At 53.1% G+C, this 21,866-nt stretch overlaps 2 protein-coding genes across 11 annotated transcripts in view; one reads left to right on the forward strand and one right to left on the reverse strand.

Moving 5' to 3' along the window:
• Nucleotides 1-256: 256 nt before the first annotated feature.
• Nucleotides 257-18,847, reverse strand: VPS26B (VPS26 retromer complex component B). Its single transcript, XM_057749681.1, has 6 exons — nt 17,991-18,847; nt 10,820-10,976; nt 6,369-6,533; nt 4,196-4,371; nt 2,655-2,797; nt 257-2,253 (listed from the first exon to the last, which is right to left on the reverse strand). The coding sequence occupies exons 1-6, from the start codon at nt 18,433-18,435 to the stop codon at nt 2,107-2,109; spliced, it is 1,233 nt and encodes a 410-aa protein (XP_057605664.1). The 5' UTR covers nt 18,436-18,847; the 3' UTR covers nt 257-2,106.
• NCAPD3 (non-SMC condensin II complex subunit D3) overlaps nt 18,631-21,866 on the forward strand; it is an 86,685-nt gene continuing 83,449 nt past the window's right edge. For 8 of the 10 annotated variants that reach the window (XR_009055532.1, XR_009055531.1, XM_057749666.1 and 5 more), the window contains exon 1: nt 19,057-19,155. Coding sequence is in view for 8 of the 10 variants with exons in the window: in XM_057749666.1 (XP_057605649.1) it covers nt 19,092-19,155 (64 nt within the window). In the remaining 2 variants the exon portion in view is untranslated. Of the gene's footprint in view, nt 18,748-19,056; nt 19,156-21,866 lie in introns of those variants that run through there. The other 2 variants (XM_057749667.1, XM_057749673.1) reach the window with 2 other exon arrangements.

A 21,866-nucleotide genomic window follows, 5' to 3' on the forward strand; every position in this document is an offset into this window, starting at 1 on the left:
CTGCACCAGCCTTCCTTACTCACCCCTGAAGTATCTGGTCCCACAGGGGGTTAAACCACCAGTTTCAGGACAAGTTGCCAGACTGTAATAAAACCAGAATTCCTTTCTCAGCCATATGCTTGTCTAAAACAGGCACTTATAAAGTAGGCATTATTGTTCATCCGAGGCCATAGGCACGGGGAGGGCAGGTATCATGGGTTGGGGGGTGTCTCCCCATGTGTCTGGTGGGGCAGTAAGAAGAGACCAGAGTCTGGTGAACCGTGGGCACGATGCCTCTGAGCCCAGGGGCTTGCTTTAATCAGAGAGACAGCTGAAACAGAGTGCTTCGTTTAAAACACAGCCATCGAAAAGACACGTTGAAAAACTTGTAAACACTGCAGCTGCTCAACCCCAGGCCACACTGCTTGGTTCAGTCCCCACGCTCTGCCAGGGCCCCAGGGACGGCCTCCCCTCACTTCTCAATGCACAGAGAGGCAGACAGTGGGGCAGGGTAGAGGACAGAAGCAAATTCTATCTCTACATCCTTCAGAAGACAGGCTTCAGGTGTTGGGAAAGTTAGGAAGTGAATCTGTGGTCGGCTGGGAGGCAGAGGGATCGGCGAGTACCTTGTAGTTAAGGTGCCAGCTGTCATGGGAGGCGCCAGAGCCCAAGCTCACACTCTGGAAAAGGTGAGGGATGCAGTAGCCGCCTCCCCCACACTTAGGTCCAACCCTGCTAATCCAGGGGCAGCTGCGCAGGTGGTCCTGTCCCCACGGGGATTGTCAGGCACACCTGAACCCGGGGTCCAGCCTGGGGGAACCACCTTCCCCTGCTTGGTTCTGCTGCCACCTCGAGCATCACCCCGAACGCCCTTCCCTCCCATCTCAGCTCTGATCCATGAGCCCTGCCCAGTCTGAGGCCCACGGCTGCACTGATTTCTGAGGAAAAGAGGGGTCCCTGTTTTCCACACGAACTGAAAGACAATACAAGAACCAACCCCTCTGCTTCCCAAATGACAGAGAACTCAGACCACTAACTATTGTACCTGCTGGCCATGGGGGTCTTCTTGGTCTTTCTAGAAGGGAGGAGAGGCCAATGGGAGACAGGAAGGACGTCCACACCCTTAACATGACAGACCCGAGTGCAGTGCAACAGCAGGAGGCCTTCTCTAGCATGACGAGAGCATCCACATACACAGAACACCAATGGTCCTAAGCTCTGGTCACCCAGCTGGTGGGGAAGACGGGGGCTCAGGAGGCACCCCCCCTCCCCCCAGCCTGCACAGTGAGCACAACGCTTCCAAGTGTGAGACCAACCCCTGGTTCCCAGGAATGAGATGGACAGCAGGGAGCCAAGAGGGTCCACTGCTGGGGAGGCAGAGCGGGCCCTTCCCGGACCTCTTCTCAGGGGAAAGATGCCCCTTGTGCAGGGGCCAGGGCCGAAGACCTCCTGCCCTCGGGGCTGACCATGCCACACATGGCCACCGAGCTCCACCTGGTTGCCGTCCACGTGCTACATGGACTCCAGGTGTCTCTGTGCTCAGGGACATCAGCCAAAGGCCACTCCACAAGCTCCTGTTCCATCAAGGACAGCACTGACCAGAGTCCCTGGGAGGTGCCTGGTCCCCAGTGGCAAGAGAATGGCCAGAAGGAGGGTGGCTTGTGGAGGCTCCAAAGCACCACATCCAAGACTCCAGAGGAGGCAGCTTCCTGGTCTTGACCCCCACCACCAGTTAGAACGGGGTGGGTGTGACCCTGTCTGCTGCTCACTCCGATGGAGGAAGGGAGTGTGAGATGAGACCACCCCACCCTGCCCCCCAGCTCAACTTATGTTCCGGGAGGCTTGGAGCCCGGGGCAGGCCACCCTGTGCTCCTGCGGTTCAGGCAGCCCTGCAGATGGCTCACCCCTGGGACACCTCCTCCCCCGATGCTCCCATCAGCCACAGGGTCCCAGAGACACCGCCCCCCAACCCCAGCCCCTTAGGTTCTTCAGGAAAAAGAATTTACATCAAAAACATGATTTGTTTTCAGGTTGCGTAGCGGGTCAGCTGAGCATCTTGCCGCCCCAGCTGCTGGTGCCTAGTGGCCCGGAGCCAGGGTGGGAGCCCAGAGCTTCCCGGCCCCGGACCTACTGTCTGCTGCCGCCTTCAGACAGCTGGCCAGGGGTCCGTGCCTCCCCCAGGGGGGCCGTGCCCTCGAAGCGCTGCGAGGCAATGGCCGCCTGGTGGGACATGCTCTTCCGGACGATGTCGCCCTTCCGCCACAGGACAACCTCCTGCAGGAATGGGGGGGGGGGGGGTGACATGTGAGAGGGAGGCCTGGGGAGGGTCCCAGGGGTTCTGCCTTCTCTGGGGAACCTTAGACAAAAGCCTCCGCCTATCTCTCACCAACGACAGCAGCTGGCCACACCTTCAGGCCCCCGGACACCTACTGACAGAGTGGCTGGGAGGGTAGAGCAGCCGCAGGGGCTGGGCCGGAGGAAGCAGACTCTGGGTGTCAACTGAGAATCCCCGTCCTTGCTGTGGGACTCGGGGTAAACCAAGTGGCACAGAGTCTAACCAGCTCGCCCCCTGTCCCTGTCCGGGCTGCTTAACCTTGGCGGGAATGATGCCCGCTGATTCTGTCCTGGTGGCTGGGGCTCGGCGGCGGCCAGGGCTCGGGGGGCAGCCAGCTCACCTGCTGCTTGAAGTAGCGCCGCTCCTCCTCATCGATCAGCACCAGGTTGAGGTAGTAGCGCACCGAGAATTTCTTGTTGATGTCCCGCATGGTGGGTGTGAGCTCGTAGCCCGCCAGGAAGAGGCGGATGGGGATGGACTCTCCTGCAAGGGCCAGGCAGGAGTCAGAGTGGGGGGGAAGGGGACCCCACCTCACACCACAGCAGGGAGGTGCCACCTGGGGTGGCACGGACACCCAAGCCCATGCTTCTGCCTTCCGGGTGGTGGCCTGCATTGCCCAGTGAGTACGGACAACACAGAAATACTAGGTAAGCATCTTGACTCGTTTAACGTGTCTAGTTGTTGGGTTTTAAGAGCCAACTGTCAAACCCCAGCTAACTCATCATGTCACCCAGCAATTTTGATGCCACCTCCCTTCATCCCAATTAGCATAGCCCCACCCCGCCCCAGCCTCCCCCCTAAGACAGGTTGGCAGGGTATGGTGGTCTAGAAAACAGTTCTAGCCCCAGTTCTCCCCACCAGCAGTGGTATGACTCTGAGTGAGTCTGGTGCTTTCTGCGGATTTTCATTTTCTTATGTGGAAAATCATGAAGTCAGGCTACATCATATTTTAGATCCCTTCCAGCTCTAACACCATGCCTCTCCTAAGTGCAACAAAATCAGGACAGAATTCTACTGAGAAAGTCCAAACCTACAGTGCAACCTAAAGCCAAATACGAACTCTGTTTCACTTTGCGCTGTTCTGTGCTGCCCTCAGTGCCCCTTCAGCGCCACAGGGAGGGTGAGCCGGCCCAGCTGCTTGGCTGGGGAACACGGAACAAGCAGGGAGGACGGTTTAGCCCTGACTTGAGAACCCTGCTTGTGATGCCCAAGGGCCTGAGAAAGCTATGACACCCCTCCTTCCATGCGGAGCAGATCGGGGAAAAACTGAATGAAACCTTGGCAGCACCAAGCACTCCTACATGACAACACTTCATCATCAGCTACTGCAGAGCCAAAGAAGAACACACACAAGTGCTCCTCCCAATCACCACACAGGTTCCCACCAGCTCTCAGCTCCACTCGTCCCAGAGGTCACAAGGCACTGCCTGCAGCACCAGGGAGCATCGGCCAGGGTATCAGTACTTGGTGAATGAATTCAGAGCATGGCTTGTTTTACCTGAGCTGAAACTAAGTAACAGAAATGACTTGTGCTTTAATCTTTTGCCCCCCAGCAGCAAAGAAAGTCAGAATGTCAACAGGAAGAAGTAACAGAGCGTTCAAACTGTATCTGCTAAACCGGCACTTTTCAAACATCTTTTGTTTTTTAAAAGACATAACTCTTGAGATTCAAACTCTAGTACAAGCTCAGTCTCTAAACGAGGTCCATCTGGACATCTTCTGGGTGAAAGTGGGCAGAAGCCTGAGCTCCACACCCCCAGCCTCCTTTTCCCCCTTCTTGGGACCTGAGGGCAGTTAGAGATGAAGAAATTACAGGCCACCAGGCCACCTAGCTTTACAGGGTGCTCTCTGGAGCCCCTCCAACACTGGGGCCGGGCTCACCTCTCACAGGTGCACCATCCATGATCTCGTACTTGGCAATGGTGTCGTTCTCATGGTACACGTTGGGGCCGGTGCCCGTCGTCTCCCGCTTGATGATGTCGATCTCCATGTGCTTGATTTTGATCCTCACCAGCAGGAAGTAGATCTTCCCCACAATGACGTCTTTCAAGTGGTACCTGCGGAGAGGAAGCCCGGAGGTGCGGCCCCGCATGTGACAGGGCTCCTGCTTCCAGGAGAGGGCGCTACCACCCCCACACTGCCTGGCAGGGTAAGCCCCAATGTTCTACACTTGAACCAGCATCACTTCCCCTCCAGTGTCCTGCACACACCTCACAGCGTGGTTCCCGGTCACCCTCTGCTCAGGGCTTTAGCAAGCGGGTGTGTTTTAGATGCTCCGGTGTGAGAGGTTGACCCACATGTGCGGGAACCAGACCCTGCTGTTCTTCCTGCTTCTGGGAACGGGGCTCTTCCCCCCAGGCCAGCCAGCAGCAGGGCTGCTCTGTACCAGGTGCGGCCGGGGAGAGCAAACCTTCAACGTGAAGCTCAGGATTTGAGCTCCAGGATCACAGGGGAGGAAAGGGAGCACAAAGAGGAGAGATGTCCTGCTGGGATCCAAGGAGGGGCAGATGTTGGTGTAGACCCAGGTTCCCAACCTCCAGGCCTGGGGTCTCCCCACCACTTCACGCCACCTTTCTGCCTCCAACCAACCTGGGGAGATGGCGGACACCCAAGGACACTGAGAAGAGCAGAACTTGGCTGCTCGCAGCATTTTAGAAGGAATGCTTAGAGCACAGGTTCTCTGGGTTTTCAGACATTTATAAGTCAAACATTCCTTTATTCTAAACAAAACCTTACACACAAGAAACAAAAAGGAGCCACGCTGCGGGGCCTGCGCCCTGCTGCTCCTTCACGGCACCTTTCCACTGACCTGACCCAAACCCCTCATTTTTCAGATGAGAAACCCCAGGTACAGAAGCTTTAGTGCCCGCTAACCTGAGCCCAAGTCCTTAGTGGCAGAATGGGATGCTGTCCTAAGCTCTGGGCTCTTCCTGCCTGGTCGGGATGGCCCGGCACTCACAGGGCGGCCTGCTCTGCAAGGACAGGGCCTGGGCTAGCCCATCCAGTCTGTGACGTGTCTGTCTCATGCTCAACTTGGTCTTGGCCACACTGCTGGCTGCAGCTGCTTGAGCTCCTATGAGGTGGTACCCCCTTCACCAGGAGGCTGGGGTGCTGGTGGGCAGGCACTCTGGGGGCACCATCCCAGGAAGGCCTGTGAGCCCCAAGACCATGAGGAGGAAGAGCAGGGGTCTGCTCCTGACTCGCCCTGCCTGTCCCATAGGGGCCTGGCCAGGCAGGGCCCATCAGGGCCACGTTCAGCTCCAGGCCAGGAGGCGGGGGGAAACACAGCATTCCCTCACCCCCGTCCTAGGAAGCACGTGTGTTCCCAGCCCTTCTCAGGTGAACTGCCCACTCAGCCCCCACCCCCCAAGCCTCTGGAGGCCAGCAGGTCTGAGGTGAGGCCTCCCCATAGGGAGAACTCTTGTTGGAGACTCTGTGGAGTTTTTTTAGTTATCTGAATAGAATACATGTTTACTTTTGCATATTTGGTTTTTGAGCATTTTCAGGAATGTACCATATTGAAAAAAAAGATGCTTATAGTATATTTTTGAACCGTCAATAAGTTTTGTGATTTACAAGTACTTAAGTCTTTTGACACTGTAATAGTAGGCATAGTTTAAAACACATATGGCCAGTTAAAATAAAATTATTTAAAGACCTTTATCAAAAGGCATCGGATATTCTTTGTCACAATTCACTTTAGTTCAGGGAGGAAGCAGTCAACTTTGGTTTCCTCACTGGTTTCTAAAGACACACTGTATACAGGATACAAATGATAATGGAATGGTATTCTGAGGTTAATCTCATCAGTAGAAGGAAACAGCTGTACCTAGAATCCAAAACAAATACCTTAAAGTTAGTTTTGCTTGACTTTGAAAGACCTCATAGGATGTTTAACTGAAGTTTGCCGTCTTAAGTTAGTACAGTTCAACTGCAGTGAGATGAAGCACTCTTTCCTGGTCCCTGACCTTAGCTGGCCAGCACACACATTCACCGCATTATTTCTGTGACCACCCCCGCAGGTCACCACCAACCAGCCAGGCCCAACACTCACTTGGATTTGTTGTACTCAAACTCGATGTGCAGACAGTCCTCAATCCCAACCTCCATCTTGATGGAGGAGTTCAGCTCCGGGTATGTGCTCAGCGTATGGACCACGATGTCCATCTCCTTGACAACATCATTGAGGCGGCGGCTGATGGTGGCACGAAGGAAATACCTGTGGGAGACGGATGTGTGGTGAAGGGACACTCCCAGCCTCCAAACGCCACCTTGCTTTACTCACCCAGCCCACCCCACAGAGGACCCCTTGTAGAGGTCAACCTTTGGGGCTTTGACTCCTCTCAGAATTCACCTCTGTGCACCCTTCTCCCAGGAAAAAGCACTTAGACACAAAATCCAGCAATTACAATTCCAGGGAGATCAAAGGCCCTTCCCTAACCCCTCTCTGAGCCCCTGCTTCGAGTTAGAGGTGACACCTCTCTCTGCACAGCAGCCTCACCACCACCTACCAGGCACTGTGTACAGCTTCTAGTTCTTCAACTAACTCCTGGCTGTTTGGGCACAGGGATCCTATACTCCTATGTCTGCATGCTGTTTATTTAATAATATTCGATCAACGAACATTTTTCAAGTCCCTGACAGTTCAATGACAGGAACAGGTGATGGAGAAATCGGGTCAGCAATGCATCGCACTCGTTTATTGCCAGGCCTAGGATGGATCAGACGGAGTCTCACGGAGACTCAGTCCCCTGGGGGAGACGAGCAAATCAACAGAAAAATTAGAACACATGGAAATGCCCATTCGGAGGCAGGAATCAAGCACTACAGGGAGAGGGGGGCCCTCAGGAGGAGCAGGCCTTAGAAGTAGAGCAACAGAGGTGGGAGAGTCCCTGGTCTGGACAAGGACGGTCCCCAGCTGAGCCTAGAGGCCCGGGAAACGTTAGAAAGAGGCAGAGACACAGCCTTGAAGGGCAGTGAGCCGCACCCACCCAGCGTGGCCTCCCGCACCCCCATGCCCGTGACTCAACTCGCTGTGGCCCTTGAACAAAGCTGGGACGGTAGGCCTTGGGGGAGACCTCGAGGGCCCTGCTCTGCGGCACTCACACCCCCCCCCACCCCCACTCCGCGCTCCATCCTGCTCCCTCCCATGCAGCCCCAGTCATGGCTCCTGCCTCCCCTAAGACTCAGGCCCTCAAGCCCCCGCCCTTTGGAGATGTGACCGCACAGTGGGTTTAGAAGGTGAAGGCTCCACACAGCCCGCTGCTGTCTCCTCTGCTTCGTGCTGCTAGAGCAGGGATGAAACACGAGCCCCCCGCCCCGGCTCCAGCAGTCTGGAGTCACACAGGATTCACCCTGGGGCACGTCTGATATGTAATTGCTCTGGAAGGGGACAAGGAATCTACATTTTTACAGCCTCCCCCCCCCCGTCCCCCCACCAAGATTCTAATACACGGGACCCTTGATAGAGAACTACTGTCTGGCATCGATCCTTCAACTTCCCAACTTTCTCAACACATCCAATCTCTCTCCTGATAAAGACTCTTCTGAGTTTTTATAAAAAGTCCCAAGGTCATCAATCCTCAGAACACTCCCCAGACCCACACTCAACCTTCCCTCAGAGACAGCTGTCCCAGGGGTCCTGTTCTAACCCTGCAGCTTCTGTCTCCACCACCCGACAGGAGCTGCCCTTCCAAAGGCAACAAAGGCCTCCCAGCTGCCTAGTTCAGGAGGTTTTTTTGGCATCAGCTCTGTATTAGAGCGTAAAACACTCCCTTCTCCTTCAAGCATCACCCCGCTCTACCTCCTCCATCCCCAAGAGTCCCAGTAGGTCCTGGGCTCTGCTCTCCCTGAGCTCCCCTCCTGGAAAAACCTATCAGTTACCACCTCTGAGCAGGTGATTCCCAGCAGCGCATTTCTCCATCCCGAGTGCCAGGCTTGCGTTTCCAATTGTTCTGTTCTGCCAGTGCTTCAAACTCCTCCCTGGAACTGGATGAATCGTCTCACCTCCAGGTCATCTCCTCCTCCTGATGGCCCTATGGCTACATCTCCAGTCACTGGTCAATTCTGTTGGTGTGTATTAAATTGCTTGTTTTCTGCCTGTTCCCATGGTGTCCACTTAAGACCTCATGTGAACCTTCCCACAGCCCTGACCCAACACTCCACCCACCCATCAAATATGACATAGTGACTTCAATCTTCTAACAGAACCACCATTCTGCCTAAAAACAAAGGAAAAAGAGTCCAAAACAATCTTGTCATGTTTCCCCTCTGCCTGTAATAAGACCCAAGCCCTTAATCTGGAACGTACATCTTCCATTAACTAATGTTTCCAACTTTAAGTCCTTTTTCACCATGAATCCAAAAGTCTTCGTCTAACTTGGACAGTAACACATTTCTTTTTTTTTCATTGTGATAAAATACAAAATACAGGGTGCAGAGCATGCACCCCAAAACATGCCACCCTGGCATGAGGATTCTACTGAGCTGAAAGCAACAAAGCAGCAGCAGATACAAGACAGACTCCGGGGCCCTCTCTACCAGGAAAGGCCATACAGCTCGGAGGTGCCATCCACAGAGCACTCTTTGCCAAACCAAGCCTTTCCTCGTGCCGCCCACCACTTGTGCCCCCCGCAGCCCGCTGCCCCTGGAGGCACAGAGCCCCTTCTCCGTCTCCTCACTTCTCTGTTAAGATGTTGCATAAGCCCAAGTTCAAGCACCATCCCCGTCACCGGGCAGAGTTCAGGAGGGGGCACAATGCACATGGGAATACACCTGTCTGCTCGCCTCTGGCCCGTCTATCTTCCATCTGTCTGATCTGCAGGGCCCCTGCCAATAAACCTAATGTGGGTAGAGAGAAAAGTTTTTTCCTCCCCTCCAATATATACAACAAAATGTACCTCTTTAACCATTTTTACATGCACAGCTCAGTGGCATTAAGTGCACTCACACTGTTGGTCGGCTGTCACCACCATCCATCTTCATGTGTTCTTCACCTCCCCCAACTGAAACTCTGCCCCATCAACTACTAACTCCCCATCCCCCTTCCCCAGCCCCTACTTTCCGCCTCTATGATTCTGACTATCTAACTGCCTAAAATAAGTGGAATGAGACAGTATCTGTCTCTTTGTGTCTGGCTTATTTCACGGAGTACAATGTTCTCCAGGCTCATTCGTGCCGCAGCAGGTGTTGGGATCGCTTCCCTTTCCAAGGGTGAATACTATTCCACTGCGCAGACACACATGTAGTCCACCCACTCGTCTACTGGTGGACACTTGGGTTGCATCCACTTTCTGGCTACTGTGACTGACGCTGCTACAAACGTGCGTGTACATAAATGTTTGAGTCCTTGCTTTCACTTCTTTTGGATTTATACACAGAAGTGGAATTGATGAATCATATGGTAATTCTATTTTGAATATTTTGAGGAACCACCATACTGTTTTCAACACCTTTCTTTCTGACATAAGAACATTTATGAGAAATCCACTGCAAAACATCATATTAAATAGTGAGAAGCCCAAGCACAGCTTACGTGATGACTAGATACTCTTCACTGTTGCTGCCTTCTCTGACTGCAATCACGGGACACTGGTGCAGTGGGGCAGCATCAGTGCTTAGACCTCTCTGCACAGGGTGGAAAGGAAAAGCCTGCAGTCCCTCTTCTGACGGGACAGGGAGAGCTCGCCGTATCCTACACCGTGCCACATGCAGGCCTTAGGTGATGACCAAGACCTGAAGCCAGGCGTCCAAAGTGACATCACACACCCCAGAGGCCCTGGAATTAGTCCCCGCCTTCAGAGTTCTCAAGACTGGAACAAGGAAAACAATCCTATGTACTTAAAAGGTGTGTATTAATGTCTTAAAGTTTGTCATACTGTGTTATGTTTTATCCTCTCATCATCCCAAAAGATGGAGAGGATGAGGCTAGGATTAGAATCCAAATCTACGACCCACTCCTCAAGCAACAGAGCTCAGGACCACGCTGCCGAAGTGTGCAGAGCTAGATGAGGATCAGTTGCCCTGAGGCCTGGCCAGGGGTGTGTAAACGCTGACTGTCTAACTTGCAGGAACTTTTAGAATCAGTTGTTAAACACAGCATTTAAAACCAAATTATATAAACTTGCAATCAAATGAATTACACTAAGAACAAAGGTAATACACACTGGACACTCACTGCTCCCTAGCTATTCTGGTATGTCATGGTTCTGTACACTCCTCGGGGTTTACGTTCGGTGTCTGTGCAGCGGAGTACTGTCGAGGGGCAGGTGCACACCTGTCCTCAGCTCTATGCTCAGGGCGCTGGGTTGGTCACTTGAAGTTGGCCAGGGTGGGGATACTGACACCACAGAAGTGGACAAATAAGCCAAGAGTGTCCCTCCCGGAGAGAGGGCCCACTGCACACCCCGCCGCAGCATGCCTTCCTGACAGCCATACAAAGAGCCTCAGAAACCGGGACAGCAACAGGGCTGTGTCTACAGTCAGTGGCCTGGGAGCAGCACTTACCGCAGCTTCACATTCTGCCCAGTGTAGGACTCATAGGGCTTCTCCACGTGGGTGAACTCAAAGTCGAAGGCCTGCGACTGGGTGACCTCTCCAGGCCGGGCCAGGTCCTTCACCAGGGACACGAACTCATGGTGGTTCCCACGGTCGTAGTAGAGTTCTGCGGGGAGAGCGTTGGCCACCTCTACCAGACCCTGAGCTACGCGGGCCGGCAAGGGGGCTCCCGGCTGCAGGGCCCCACCCCCACCCCCCAGACCCTCTAGTCTGGTTTATGACCCCCTCTCTTCCTGCCCTGCCCTTGCATTTCAGCCCAGGCAAACACTCTGCACTTTGCGTAGAGACCCTGTCCCTGGGGCACAGCCAGAACCTGACTCACTCCTGCTCCAGGACACCGGGCAGCACCCATGAGGGACACACCAGGGGGACTGCAATCAAAACACCACATCTCCTTAAACACATTTAAAACTATTTCTAACTTTGGAAAGCATATTCCTAGTTATTCAATTACATCATCCTCATAACCACCTTGTGAGAGAGTTAGGATGGCCCCATCACCCACTTAACAGACAAGGAAACTGAGGCACAGTGGGGTTGGTGACTGGTCTAGGGTCCCATGTCTCCTGCTGCACTGTGTCTACTTCTAGGACCTGGCAAAATGGGGGTATTGACATAACCCACTTCAGGTGTTGTGAGCACAGGAGTAGGTGGTGCAGGTAAAGGACTTAGAGTGGTGCCTAAGAGACAGCAAATGCTCCAGAAGTATTAGCTGCCTATAACCCCTGGAGAGAAGTCCACGTGGCTGAGTGTACGGAGGGGCTGTAATGCTACCCCACATCTAAGCCCAGGGTCCCCAGACGTCTGTGAGCATCAGAATCACCCAGAGGCTGTGTTAAAGCACAGACAGCTGGGCCCCACAGTCTGTGTTTTTGATTCTGGGGGCCTGGGGTGGGGCCTGAGAATGGACATTCCCAACAAATTCCTAGAGATGCTTCCTGCCGGGACCGCAGTCTGAGGAGCACTGCTCTATACTCATCCTCCTCTGGAGACAGCTCTGCTGTTTCTTTATTATGCGTCATGCCACCCACCTGTCCTAGATTACATACGTCTGTCTGTACTCTATTTAAGTGTTAACTTTTGCTCCAGGCCTGGTGGTTAGAGACAAGGCCAATGTCCCCAGCTTTCTGGTGCCCCCAGTCCCCAGCTGTGCAGTGGCAACACTTAATACTGTGACTCTACGTGGCCATGTTACAGTAAAAGGCACCACCCGCAGGCACCCTGCAGCAGGACAGGGTGGCTGGAAGATGCAGCAGGCAGTGTGCTCTCGATGCTTCTGCCACTGGCTGCCTGGGGACAGAGGTCCACAGGGAGGCATGTCTGGGACAACTGCCCGCCAGGCCTGGCCCACATCTCTGGAGCACAGTGGTCCGTCTCTCTCAGAGACAGCCTGAGCATCAGGGGCTAGGGGCAGACCCCGGACAGCAAACGTCTGAGCCCCACCATTTAGTGGGCTCAAGAAACCAGATCTCTCACCTCCCAGAGCCAACAGAGTCAGCCCTGTCCTGAGGGATGCTTGGGAGGAGAACATGGTTCCAAGGGTGCTTTCGGTCTTGCTGCCCTGGGTTCTAGCCCTGACGGACCCTCCCTACGGAACCTGTTCTTCCCAGGCAGCAAGGCACCATAAAGCAGAGTGGGCTCTGTCCTAAGGTGTGTCCAGCTCTAGAAGGGAGCAGTACTGTGGTTAGTCCCCAGCCAGTGCTGCTACTTCTGTATGCACTCCCGGTGTATCCTGTGATCACAGCTTGTTGCTGATTTCCTATGTAGTTACATTTGGATCCACCTTACGTTACAAACCATCCACCTTGTCTTCAAAATGCGAAGTGGAATCAGCAGCAAGCAGTGCTCTGGGTAGTGAGTGATGACCCACAAAGTCAACAAAGGCGGAGGACGGTTCCAACCATCAGGGCAGGGGATGCTGGGAAAAGGTAAACAGCCACCCTCGTTTTGAAATTGAACAACTGTGCCCCCAACCAAGGTAAGGAAGTGCAGTGACCAGGTGGGAATGGAGCCACTGGCCAGCCCGTGACAAGGGCCTGTCCACTTACTCTTGCTGATCCTTTGCTACAGGAGCCTCTGTTGATGGGAACTGACCCCCTTAACTGGGGAACCTGGTGCCTCAGTTCCCAAGCACTGGATTCTGCCATAGTTTCAGGGGACAGAGCAGGCAGAGCAAAGCCCCAATGTCTGTGAACTTTAAGTGGGAGATTCTGGAGTCAAGAGAAAGATGGCAAGAGAAGGACGGAGAAACACACAAATGTGTTCACACGGCCCAAAGGCAACATGAGAAACAAACCAGAGAAGGATTCACAGCATTCACAGAGCACTTGGACCGCCAGCACCGGGGTCCCAGCAGGGCAGCCTGGCTGGGCCGGGACCCTGGGGGAGAGGGCCTTCCTGCCTGGCTGCACATCCTCCCTGTGCTTCCCCCCCTCCCCCACCCCCATCCCCAAAACATCATGGGAGAGTGGCCAGTGCGCAGTCTTAGTGAGGCTTAACTGGGCTTTTAATGTACCCTTTATAAGCCATTTGCGAGGCTTTTGGAAACACGGTGGGGCAGAAATAGCAGCCCTACTTCGCTATGTGCCAGAAAGTTTGATTTTCTCTTGCATAAATTAAAACAGAAAACCCAAGGCTGTTCTAGCAGGAGGTGTGGGCCCTAAAGAGACTGTCAACTGCTTCTTTCTCCCCAAGTTACCCTGAGTTCTCCCCAACCTCCAAAGCCTGCAGGGACCAGCCATTTCAAGTCAGAAGGAGGAACCGAATGGTTCCTTCATAAGGTAACTTCCCCATCTCAGTTCAACAGGAGGAAATGACTTCTGTAGTCAGGATGTTTCACTGTGAAACTTGCCACCAATGGCTGAGGAGTGAATCTACCACTTTGGAAGGAAACTGAGCCAGCTCTGTACCGGAGCTGTATGGAGTCATTCCGTGAATGCTGCCCTGAGACTTGCTGCTGAGCTAGGCTTCATGCTGGTCTTGGAAGAAACCTAAGCCAACCAGGGAAAAAAGACCTCTTTCAAAGAGCCTGCTCTTCATCCTTATTTTACCAGCTGCTGTTCACTGACTGGCAACCTGGTCAAGACTCATGCTCACCATGTCCACTGGGACCTCCCAGGCCTGGTAAACCTGCAGGAGCAGTAACGCCTCTGGGCTGCCCGCACCCAGCCAGCTGCCACTCTGCTCCAAGCCCTGCAGCAAATTATTAATCGGTGAGAATTGGCATGCCTCTCACTTAGCATTCATGGCTTAATGAATTAAAATACAGAAAGCCTCCAGAGTCTTACAAGCACAGGGGCTGATGGGTTTAGATTCACCCAGTGGCATTACTTTTTAAAACAAACAAAATCCGGACGTTCTCTCTCTGGCTTTGGAGTGTAGGGGTATTCAGGTCCACCCTCCTCTGCAAGTATGACCTTCTAATTACCTTTGGTTTATTTAACCCTATCAATCTCCAAGGTGGCCTGACACCCTCCACGAGTGTTCCCCCAACAATTCCAGCTAAAAAATGGTCTCTCCATCTGCTAACAATTACAGAACTTCCCTCAATACTCCTTACGTGCCACACTGTTCTTCTAAAAACATGCGCCACCGAGTGACATGGGGGGTGCCCTCACCACACATTTGTTGGTGTTGTTAGAGTACAGACCAAGCCACCGGGAAGTGCACAGTAGGTACAAGAAGAATCCCAACACAGCTCAAAAACTTGAGAAGAATTTTAAGGAGGGGACTGACAGTGTCAGAACTGTCTTTTAGAAAGTTCCCTCTTATGAAAGATGAACTGAGAGAAAAGGCAAAGGCAGGAAGGTCAGTCAGGAGGCTGCTACACACAGAAGCATCAAAGTTCGCAGCATCAAGAACGGAGAGGAAGCGGACTTGAGGTGTCCTACAGAGCTGCTGGAGAGGACCCAAACTGAGAAGCCAGTGGTTGCGTGGCAGGAGGAGGGAGGGGTCTTGAGGACCCCCAGATTTCTGAGGCTGAATGCACCCAGGTGACACACCAAAGTGGAGAAAAAAGGAGAAGCAGCAGGGCTGGGGCTGGACCAGGAAGAGAAAAAGGTTTCCGGTTTGGATGTGTCTTTGAGGGACCTGAGGGGTATCCAGGGGGAGACTTTAGGAAGCTGTTGGAAACCCAGGCATGGAACTCAGAGGTGATTTCAGGTGAGAACAAAGGGTTGGGAGTCATTGGAGCCTAGGAGGACACTGCGATGGTGGGTGCAGATGAGGCTGCCAGAGCAGCTTACAGCGTGAGAAGGGCCAGCAGACAAAAGCGTCCCCCTTCCTGCCTGCCTCCCAAACCAAGACCGAGACAGGAGCTTTTCTGAGCAGGGTCTTGTCCGCTACAAGGAATGGGGTCTGAAGAGGACCAACACAACAATCTCCAAACAGCTGTCTCTGCCAGGACTCTCGGGAGACCCTTCCACAGGTTCTCCCTCGGGCAAGCACGCCTGCTGGGAGAAGACCCCGGGAAGGCAGTATGGGGAGGCTGGCCTGGTGTGAACGTTCCCGTGGGTGGTCAGCAGAGGAATCAGGGCTGACATTTTAAAGGTCCAGCCCCTGGAAACTTCTGGATGGGTCCAGCTTAACAGGGATTAAGAGTATCCGCGATGAGTGCCAAAACCTGCACTTCACGTACGCTGACAATCTCTCATCCTTACGAGACCCTAGCATAGTCTGTACCTTATAAACAGAGCCTTATCCAACTTAAGTAACACTCTGCTCGACCCTCAATCATGCACCAGGCTGTCATCTACCGAAGGCATAGGCAGGACACATACACTTCCTTCATCAGGAAAAAGAAATTAATCATAAGGTAAGAAGATTAATTACATAAACCACCTCATTATCAAGCTGTGGAACTCTTCCCAGGAAGTAGAGAAGGAACAAAAGATAAAAGGAAAAAAGAAAGAACCAAATCCAAGAGACTATGGTTTATAAGAAGAAAAGTTTTGAGTGAAACCAACGAGGAAGGTGGCCAGAGCACAACGGCATCGCTGTTCTTACCTCTGTACAACAGTAGGACAATCCTGTGTGTCACCCATACAGCCAGACCTTAGAGCCTAACTGAAGTTCCACCCACTTCATGCAGCGTCAAGAAAGCAACGAAGGAGAAAACCACACAACCACAACTGCAGGGAACTTACTCACCAGCCTCGCTCCAGTGCCCTGAGGTCATTTCACAGAGCCTCTCAGGTACAGGACACAAATACACCACACTCTACACAAAGCCTGGTCCCTAGACATCTCAACATTCTCACAAGGTGGTTCTGTTATTATCCTCCCCTTGCAGGTGAGAAAGTTGAGGCCCAGAGAGGGGTACACAGGGTGGACTCAGCCCAGAGTGTTCAGGGGCCCAGGAAGAGTTATCAATGGAAGCAACAAAAGGTTCTGAGAAATCTGAGCAGGGCTGCTATCCTGGGCTGCAAGAAGTCAGACAAGAAACCAGGCAGGGCAGGGACGGCACCTCCTCAAACTCCCTTTCATTCAGACCAGAGGAGGCCTTGACAGCGTTCCCCAGAAACAGCTCATTTCACAACTGCTGGGGCAGGGGACATTCTGGTTACCTTTCACATACTGATGAGGTGTCACCCCCTGGAATGATGGTACAGACACTGGCTAGATGTGCCTGTCTGCACTCGAACTGCAGAGCCAAAGAATCTAGCAATAACCTTAGAGCTACGATGTGAAAATACTACCTCTAAGTAGGCAAGGACTTCTCCACTGTCTTACATCTTATGCCTAGCACAGAATGCTGTGGGTTCATCCTGTCTCCCCAGGGGCTCTTTGCTAGGAGTGAGTTTACCTTCCACGGACGTAAGATATTTCTGTGGTTCTGGTATCTGGCAGGTAAAGGCCGGGGAGGCTGTTAAACACCCACCCACAACAAAGAATGATCAGGCCCACAATGTCGACAGCACTGCTGTTGAGAAATCCTATCCAAGCTGGATGCAAGAGAGCAGAGGGTTTGAAACTCACTCTTCAGCTCCCTTTCAGGCCACTGGTATTCTGGGTTTAAAATAAGAACGAACAAGTTCCTTTAGGATCAGCTAGCCTTCAACTTGATCTTTTCGCAAACACCATAAGCCAATACTTCAGGCAGGCCACACGGCCTTTTCCCAGGGCTCCAGTGTTTCCTGCCTCTGTAAAAGGGGAGGACAGATTCTATGCTAGGCTCTCAGGGAATGGCAGTGAGGATTCAACGAGCTTCCCAGGAAATCCCCACCACAGGCCAGACGTGCAGTCCTGGTATGAGGTACAGATTCTCTGCCAGAGGTCTTTTCAGGCCACATGGATATTAACTGTGAATCTACTCCTGAACCAATGACAAAACCAATTTATTCAGAATCACCTATGAGTTTTAATAAACACAAGAGTCCAAATAGAACTGCAGACAGCCCCGTGTTCACTGGCAGCTCCCAAATCTGTATTGCTACTGCCTTTTACTGTCTAGCTGTAATTGGAACAACCATGTTTGAAAACTGCTAGAGCCTTGAGAGATTTTGAGCACCTAATTTGGGTCTTAGGAGCATCATTTCTTTGTCTTTAAGAAGAAAATGAGTCCACTGAAGACTATGTTCTAATCGAGAAGTCTTAGGGACACGGGTTCTAATCGAGAAGTCTTAGAGGGGCTGACGCTGGAGCCTGCGGAGCTGCTTTCTCAAACGGCTCCCAGTGAAGATGGGATGTGAGAGGATGGTGGGACACAGGTACCAGAAAAGAGTGGACGGGCCGCGGGACTCGGTGGCCACGACCTGCGGGCGGGCCCAGCAGCACCGAAGACTAGGCAGGAACACGGAGCCCGGACCCCGGCGGGCAACCAGGCTGCGCGGCCTGGGGCAGGGGGCAGGGGATACGGAGTCGAAGTAATGCGGGCTGGGGTTAAGGGGCAAGGGTTAGGTCGCAAGGGCAGAGATCGGGCTCATGTCAGGGGCCACGGGTTAGAGCAGGAGTGGGGGTCAGAGGCGGGGTTAGGGAGTCAGGGGTCGGGGCTGGGGCACGGTCGGGGTCAGGGGTCGAGGTGGGGTCAGGGTTGGGGGTCGGGGTCAGGGTTGGGGGTGTAGAGCAGGGTCGGGGACCGGGACTCGGGGGCGGGACAGGGTGGGGCGTACCCTGCACTCACCTATCTGCCCGATGAACTCGACCTTGATGCCCTGGTGCTCCAGCCGCTTGTTGGGGTTCTTGAGAGCCAGGCTCACCTTCCCGGATACTGTCTCCCCGTCGTAGAAGAGAAAGTACTTGTCCTTCTTCCCATCCTCCGTCTTGTGCTCTGCCCGCTTCCTGCTGTCCGCATCGTTCAGCAGGATGTCCACATCCACGCTCTGCCCGAAGCCGAAGAAGCTCATGTCCCCGCCGGGCCGGCCGGGCCTGGGAAGGCCGGAGGGCTGGACGCGGCGCCGACGCCCGCGCTTGCCGGGCCGGCGCGGTTCCGGGGAAAGCGCAGAGCGGGCGCGAGGCACCCGCCCGCCGGTGCTTGCGGCGCCGATCAGCCAGCCAGCCGCCCGGCCCGGGAGCAGCACCCGCCGCTTCCGCCGCTCAGCGGGACGCGCCGGACTCGCCGCGCGCATGCGCACGCCCCCGCCTCTCCGGCTTGGCCGCCGCGCCTCCGGGCGGAGCGCTCGCCGCGCATGCGCACCGAGAGAGCGCCCCCGGCTTTCCCGCAGTTGACATGGCGACCGTGGCTTCTAGAGCTTCGGCTAGTCCTGTAAAATTCAAAACTAAAGATGTCCTTTCTGAATGCTTTTTCTGCTTTTCCTTTATTTAGTTCGGTAAACGGTAGGCCGCCGCCCACACTCGAATCTGTACACCTTCGACTGAGATCTGACGGGTAAATGCGGCCCTTTGACACGCACGCGAAATGCTGCTTGACGGGGGCAGAGGTGAAAATTACAACAGGAAGTATCCTGCCTCAACTCCTCTTCAGAGTGTCCCTACTTAGGGAAAAGGAGCGGAAAGGGCAGCATTAGATTTAGCTCGCTTCTTCACCCCCCCCCCCCCCCCACCGTTCCGAGGGTAAGCAGGAAACCACCCCACATCTCGGCTGCGCGGGGTCTGGGGCCGCCCCACTCTTTGCGCATGCGGTAGAAGGCCCTGCTGATTGGCCGGCGCACGGGCAGGCCGGGCGCGGTGATTGGCCGGTGCGAACCCCGTGTCCTCCTGATCCCGCGGGGCCTTCTCGGCGCGCGCGCCGGAGCAGCTTTGAAAGTTGAGGCAACCGGAGGTCATGGCGGCTTGGCGGGGCTTGGCGAGTGCGCTGCAGCCCTGGTGTCCGATGGACCTCAGCCCGGGTGAGGACGCGGCCGGGGCCTAGGGGCTGCGGGGGGTGCTGGGGAGGGCTCGCACCGGGCAACGGCGTCGGCGCTCTTCTGCGGGCTCCTTTCGCTCTGTGCGCCGGCTTCTCGGCCTTACCTCCAGGTTTGCGCGGACAGCCTCGCAGGTGCCGAGGCTTTGGTAGCGTTTCTGTTTGTTGGGCCGGGCTGACCTCCTGGGGCCCAGAGGTGCTACTGGCGTCCCCGGGCGCATATCATCAACTGAAGGGCGCCCAGGCGCCGGTGGCGGCGGCCCCTCGTCCCCGCGTCCCGAGGCTGTGGTCCAGCCTGCGCCCTCTCTGTGGCCGACCTCGGCGCTTGGGGCGCCTCCTGCCGCTTCTGGCGCTAGCACTTCCGGCCTGACTCGGCCCCACACTCTTTCCAGGACCACTTTGAGAAGGCCAGCGTGACCCGCCAGGACCCCTTGGTGTCCTAAGAGTGACCACACCTCTGTTTGCGCAGAGAGCCTTCACCTGTCCCTGCGGACGCTCTTTTCCCATAGCTGAACTCTGGAGTCAGACATGGGGACCGGTGTCTTGGCCCACCGCTGAGCATCCCAGCATCGAGGGCCAGTTGGTTAACGTTGCTAAGCCTCCGTTTTCTGTGTCAAATACGGGTTCTAGGATCTGCTTCCGGGCAGTTTGTGAAGATTAATTTAGTACCTGCACCTGTTAACTGTTAGGAAACCAAACTTGGGTTGCGTTGCCTGCATGCAGCAAAGCCAATCTACTGATCTTCGGTTGTGGTGAAGGAAAGTGCAGCGTTTATTGCAGGACCAGGCAGGGAATCCAGGCAGCTTGTACTTAAAAGACCCAAACTTTTAAGGCTTTCAGGAAAAGAGTTTTAAAGATAGGGTGAGGGGTGTGTGATCAGCCGGTGAACATTCTTCTGATTGGCTGGTGGTGAGGTAATTAGGGGTCAACATCATCAACGTGGTTCCAACCCATCTACCTGCTTGTGGGCAGCATACAGTTAACTTCTTCCACCTGGTGGGGATTTCAGTATCTGCAAAATAGCTCAAAGGGCACGCTCAGAATAGTATCTATAGCCTTTGAGGAGAAACTTAAAGGTCTTTGACTTTGTTTAATGGCTAAACTATTATTATTTTGTTTTGCTTGACTGTTTTTCTTTCTTTCTGCGTTATCTCACTTTTCTCATTAAATTTATCCTTTGACTAAAGTGTTTCTACAGACAAAAGACAGGTGGAGTACATGGGGTGGGGGGAGCATTCTGGGAAGGCCACATAGGGTCCTGCTGTATTATGCTAACTGCTGAATAACTGTTGATAACAACACAGCCTTCACAGGTGAGCTCAGTCCTGTTACTGTAGTGTTGGTTTCTAAACAGGTGATACTTTGCTTTTTTTGGTGCTTTGTTATGGGGTCCTCTCTGTCTGGGATGCAATTCTCTGCATTTCTTTCCCTGGTAACCCCCAGTGTAGATGCAGCTGAAGAATCATCATCCTTTCCACCTCTGCCTCCCCCAGGAATATTCTCTATCTGCTCTCTGCTGTCCTACGTGTCTATTACTGCTTTAACACCCACCCGTTGTAAGCGCGATAATAGCTGTCATTTGTTGAATATATTGATTTCCTGACTCCAGGTCTTCTCTCACTGGGACTTGATAGTTTCGATTCAAAAATGAGGTCAGGTCAGAAAGAGAAAGGCAAATATTGTATGCTAACTCACATATACGGAATCTAAAAATGGTACTGATGAACTCAGTGACAAGAACAAGGACGCAGATACAGAGAATGGACTGGAGAACTCGAGGTTTGGGAGGGGGCGGGGGGTGAAGGGGAAACTGAGACGAAGCGAGAGAGTAGCACAGACATATATATATTATCAACTGTAAAATAGATAGTCAGTGGGAAGTTGTTGTATAACAAAGGGAGTCCAATTCGAGGATGGAAGATGCCTTAGAGGACTGGGGCGGGGAGGGTGGGGGGACTTGAGGTGGGGGGGAGTCAAGGAAGGGAGGGAATATGGGGATATGTGTATAAAAACTGATGATTGAACCTGGTGTACCCCCCAAAAAATAAAAAAAATAAAAAAAATAAACTGATGATTGAACTTGGTGTACCCCCCCAAAAAATAAAAAAATTAAAACAAAACAAAACAAAACAAAAATGAGGTCAGTAATACCAGTGTGCATTTGAAAATATGCATATAAAATAAGTGGGAGAATGTATGAGAAAAAGCAAGAAAAGGTGCAAGAACATTTTTAGGAAGCTGATTGTATTTGTTAGGAGAACAGTTAAGGAAGAATGAATGAATAATTAAAGCACGCTAAATAATCATTTGCCTCAGATGTCCCTTTGTGCTGTATACTTTATTTGGGTTTATTAACTTGGTTGTAAGACTCACAAAAGGACAGCTGAGGCAACCTTTTATTAACCTTCTCTTCCACAGACTGAACATATGGAAAAGCTGGATCATCCCCAGAACTGTTACATCTAAAAAGGGTTTTCTTCTTGTTATTTTTAGATAATGACCAACCTAATAGCCAGCTGTCAGTTAATGATTAAAAAAAGATTTTTCTAACCTTTTCTGCTTCCTTCTAATTCTGCCTCACCTGTATGGTATAGTTAAATGTGAGTTCTGACTAGTAAACTTTTCTCTTCTTGAATGTACTTAGAGTCTAAAGCTTATTGGTGTTTTCCTTGTTACAGAACATTTATTGACTTCATT

Source organism: Hippopotamus amphibius, chromosome 9, assembly GCF_030028045.1.
Source record: "Hippopotamus amphibius kiboko isolate mHipAmp2 chromosome 9, mHipAmp2.hap2, whole genome shotgun sequence".
NCBI classification, from domain to species: domain Eukaryota; kingdom Metazoa; phylum Chordata; class Mammalia; order Artiodactyla; family Hippopotamidae; genus Hippopotamus; species Hippopotamus amphibius.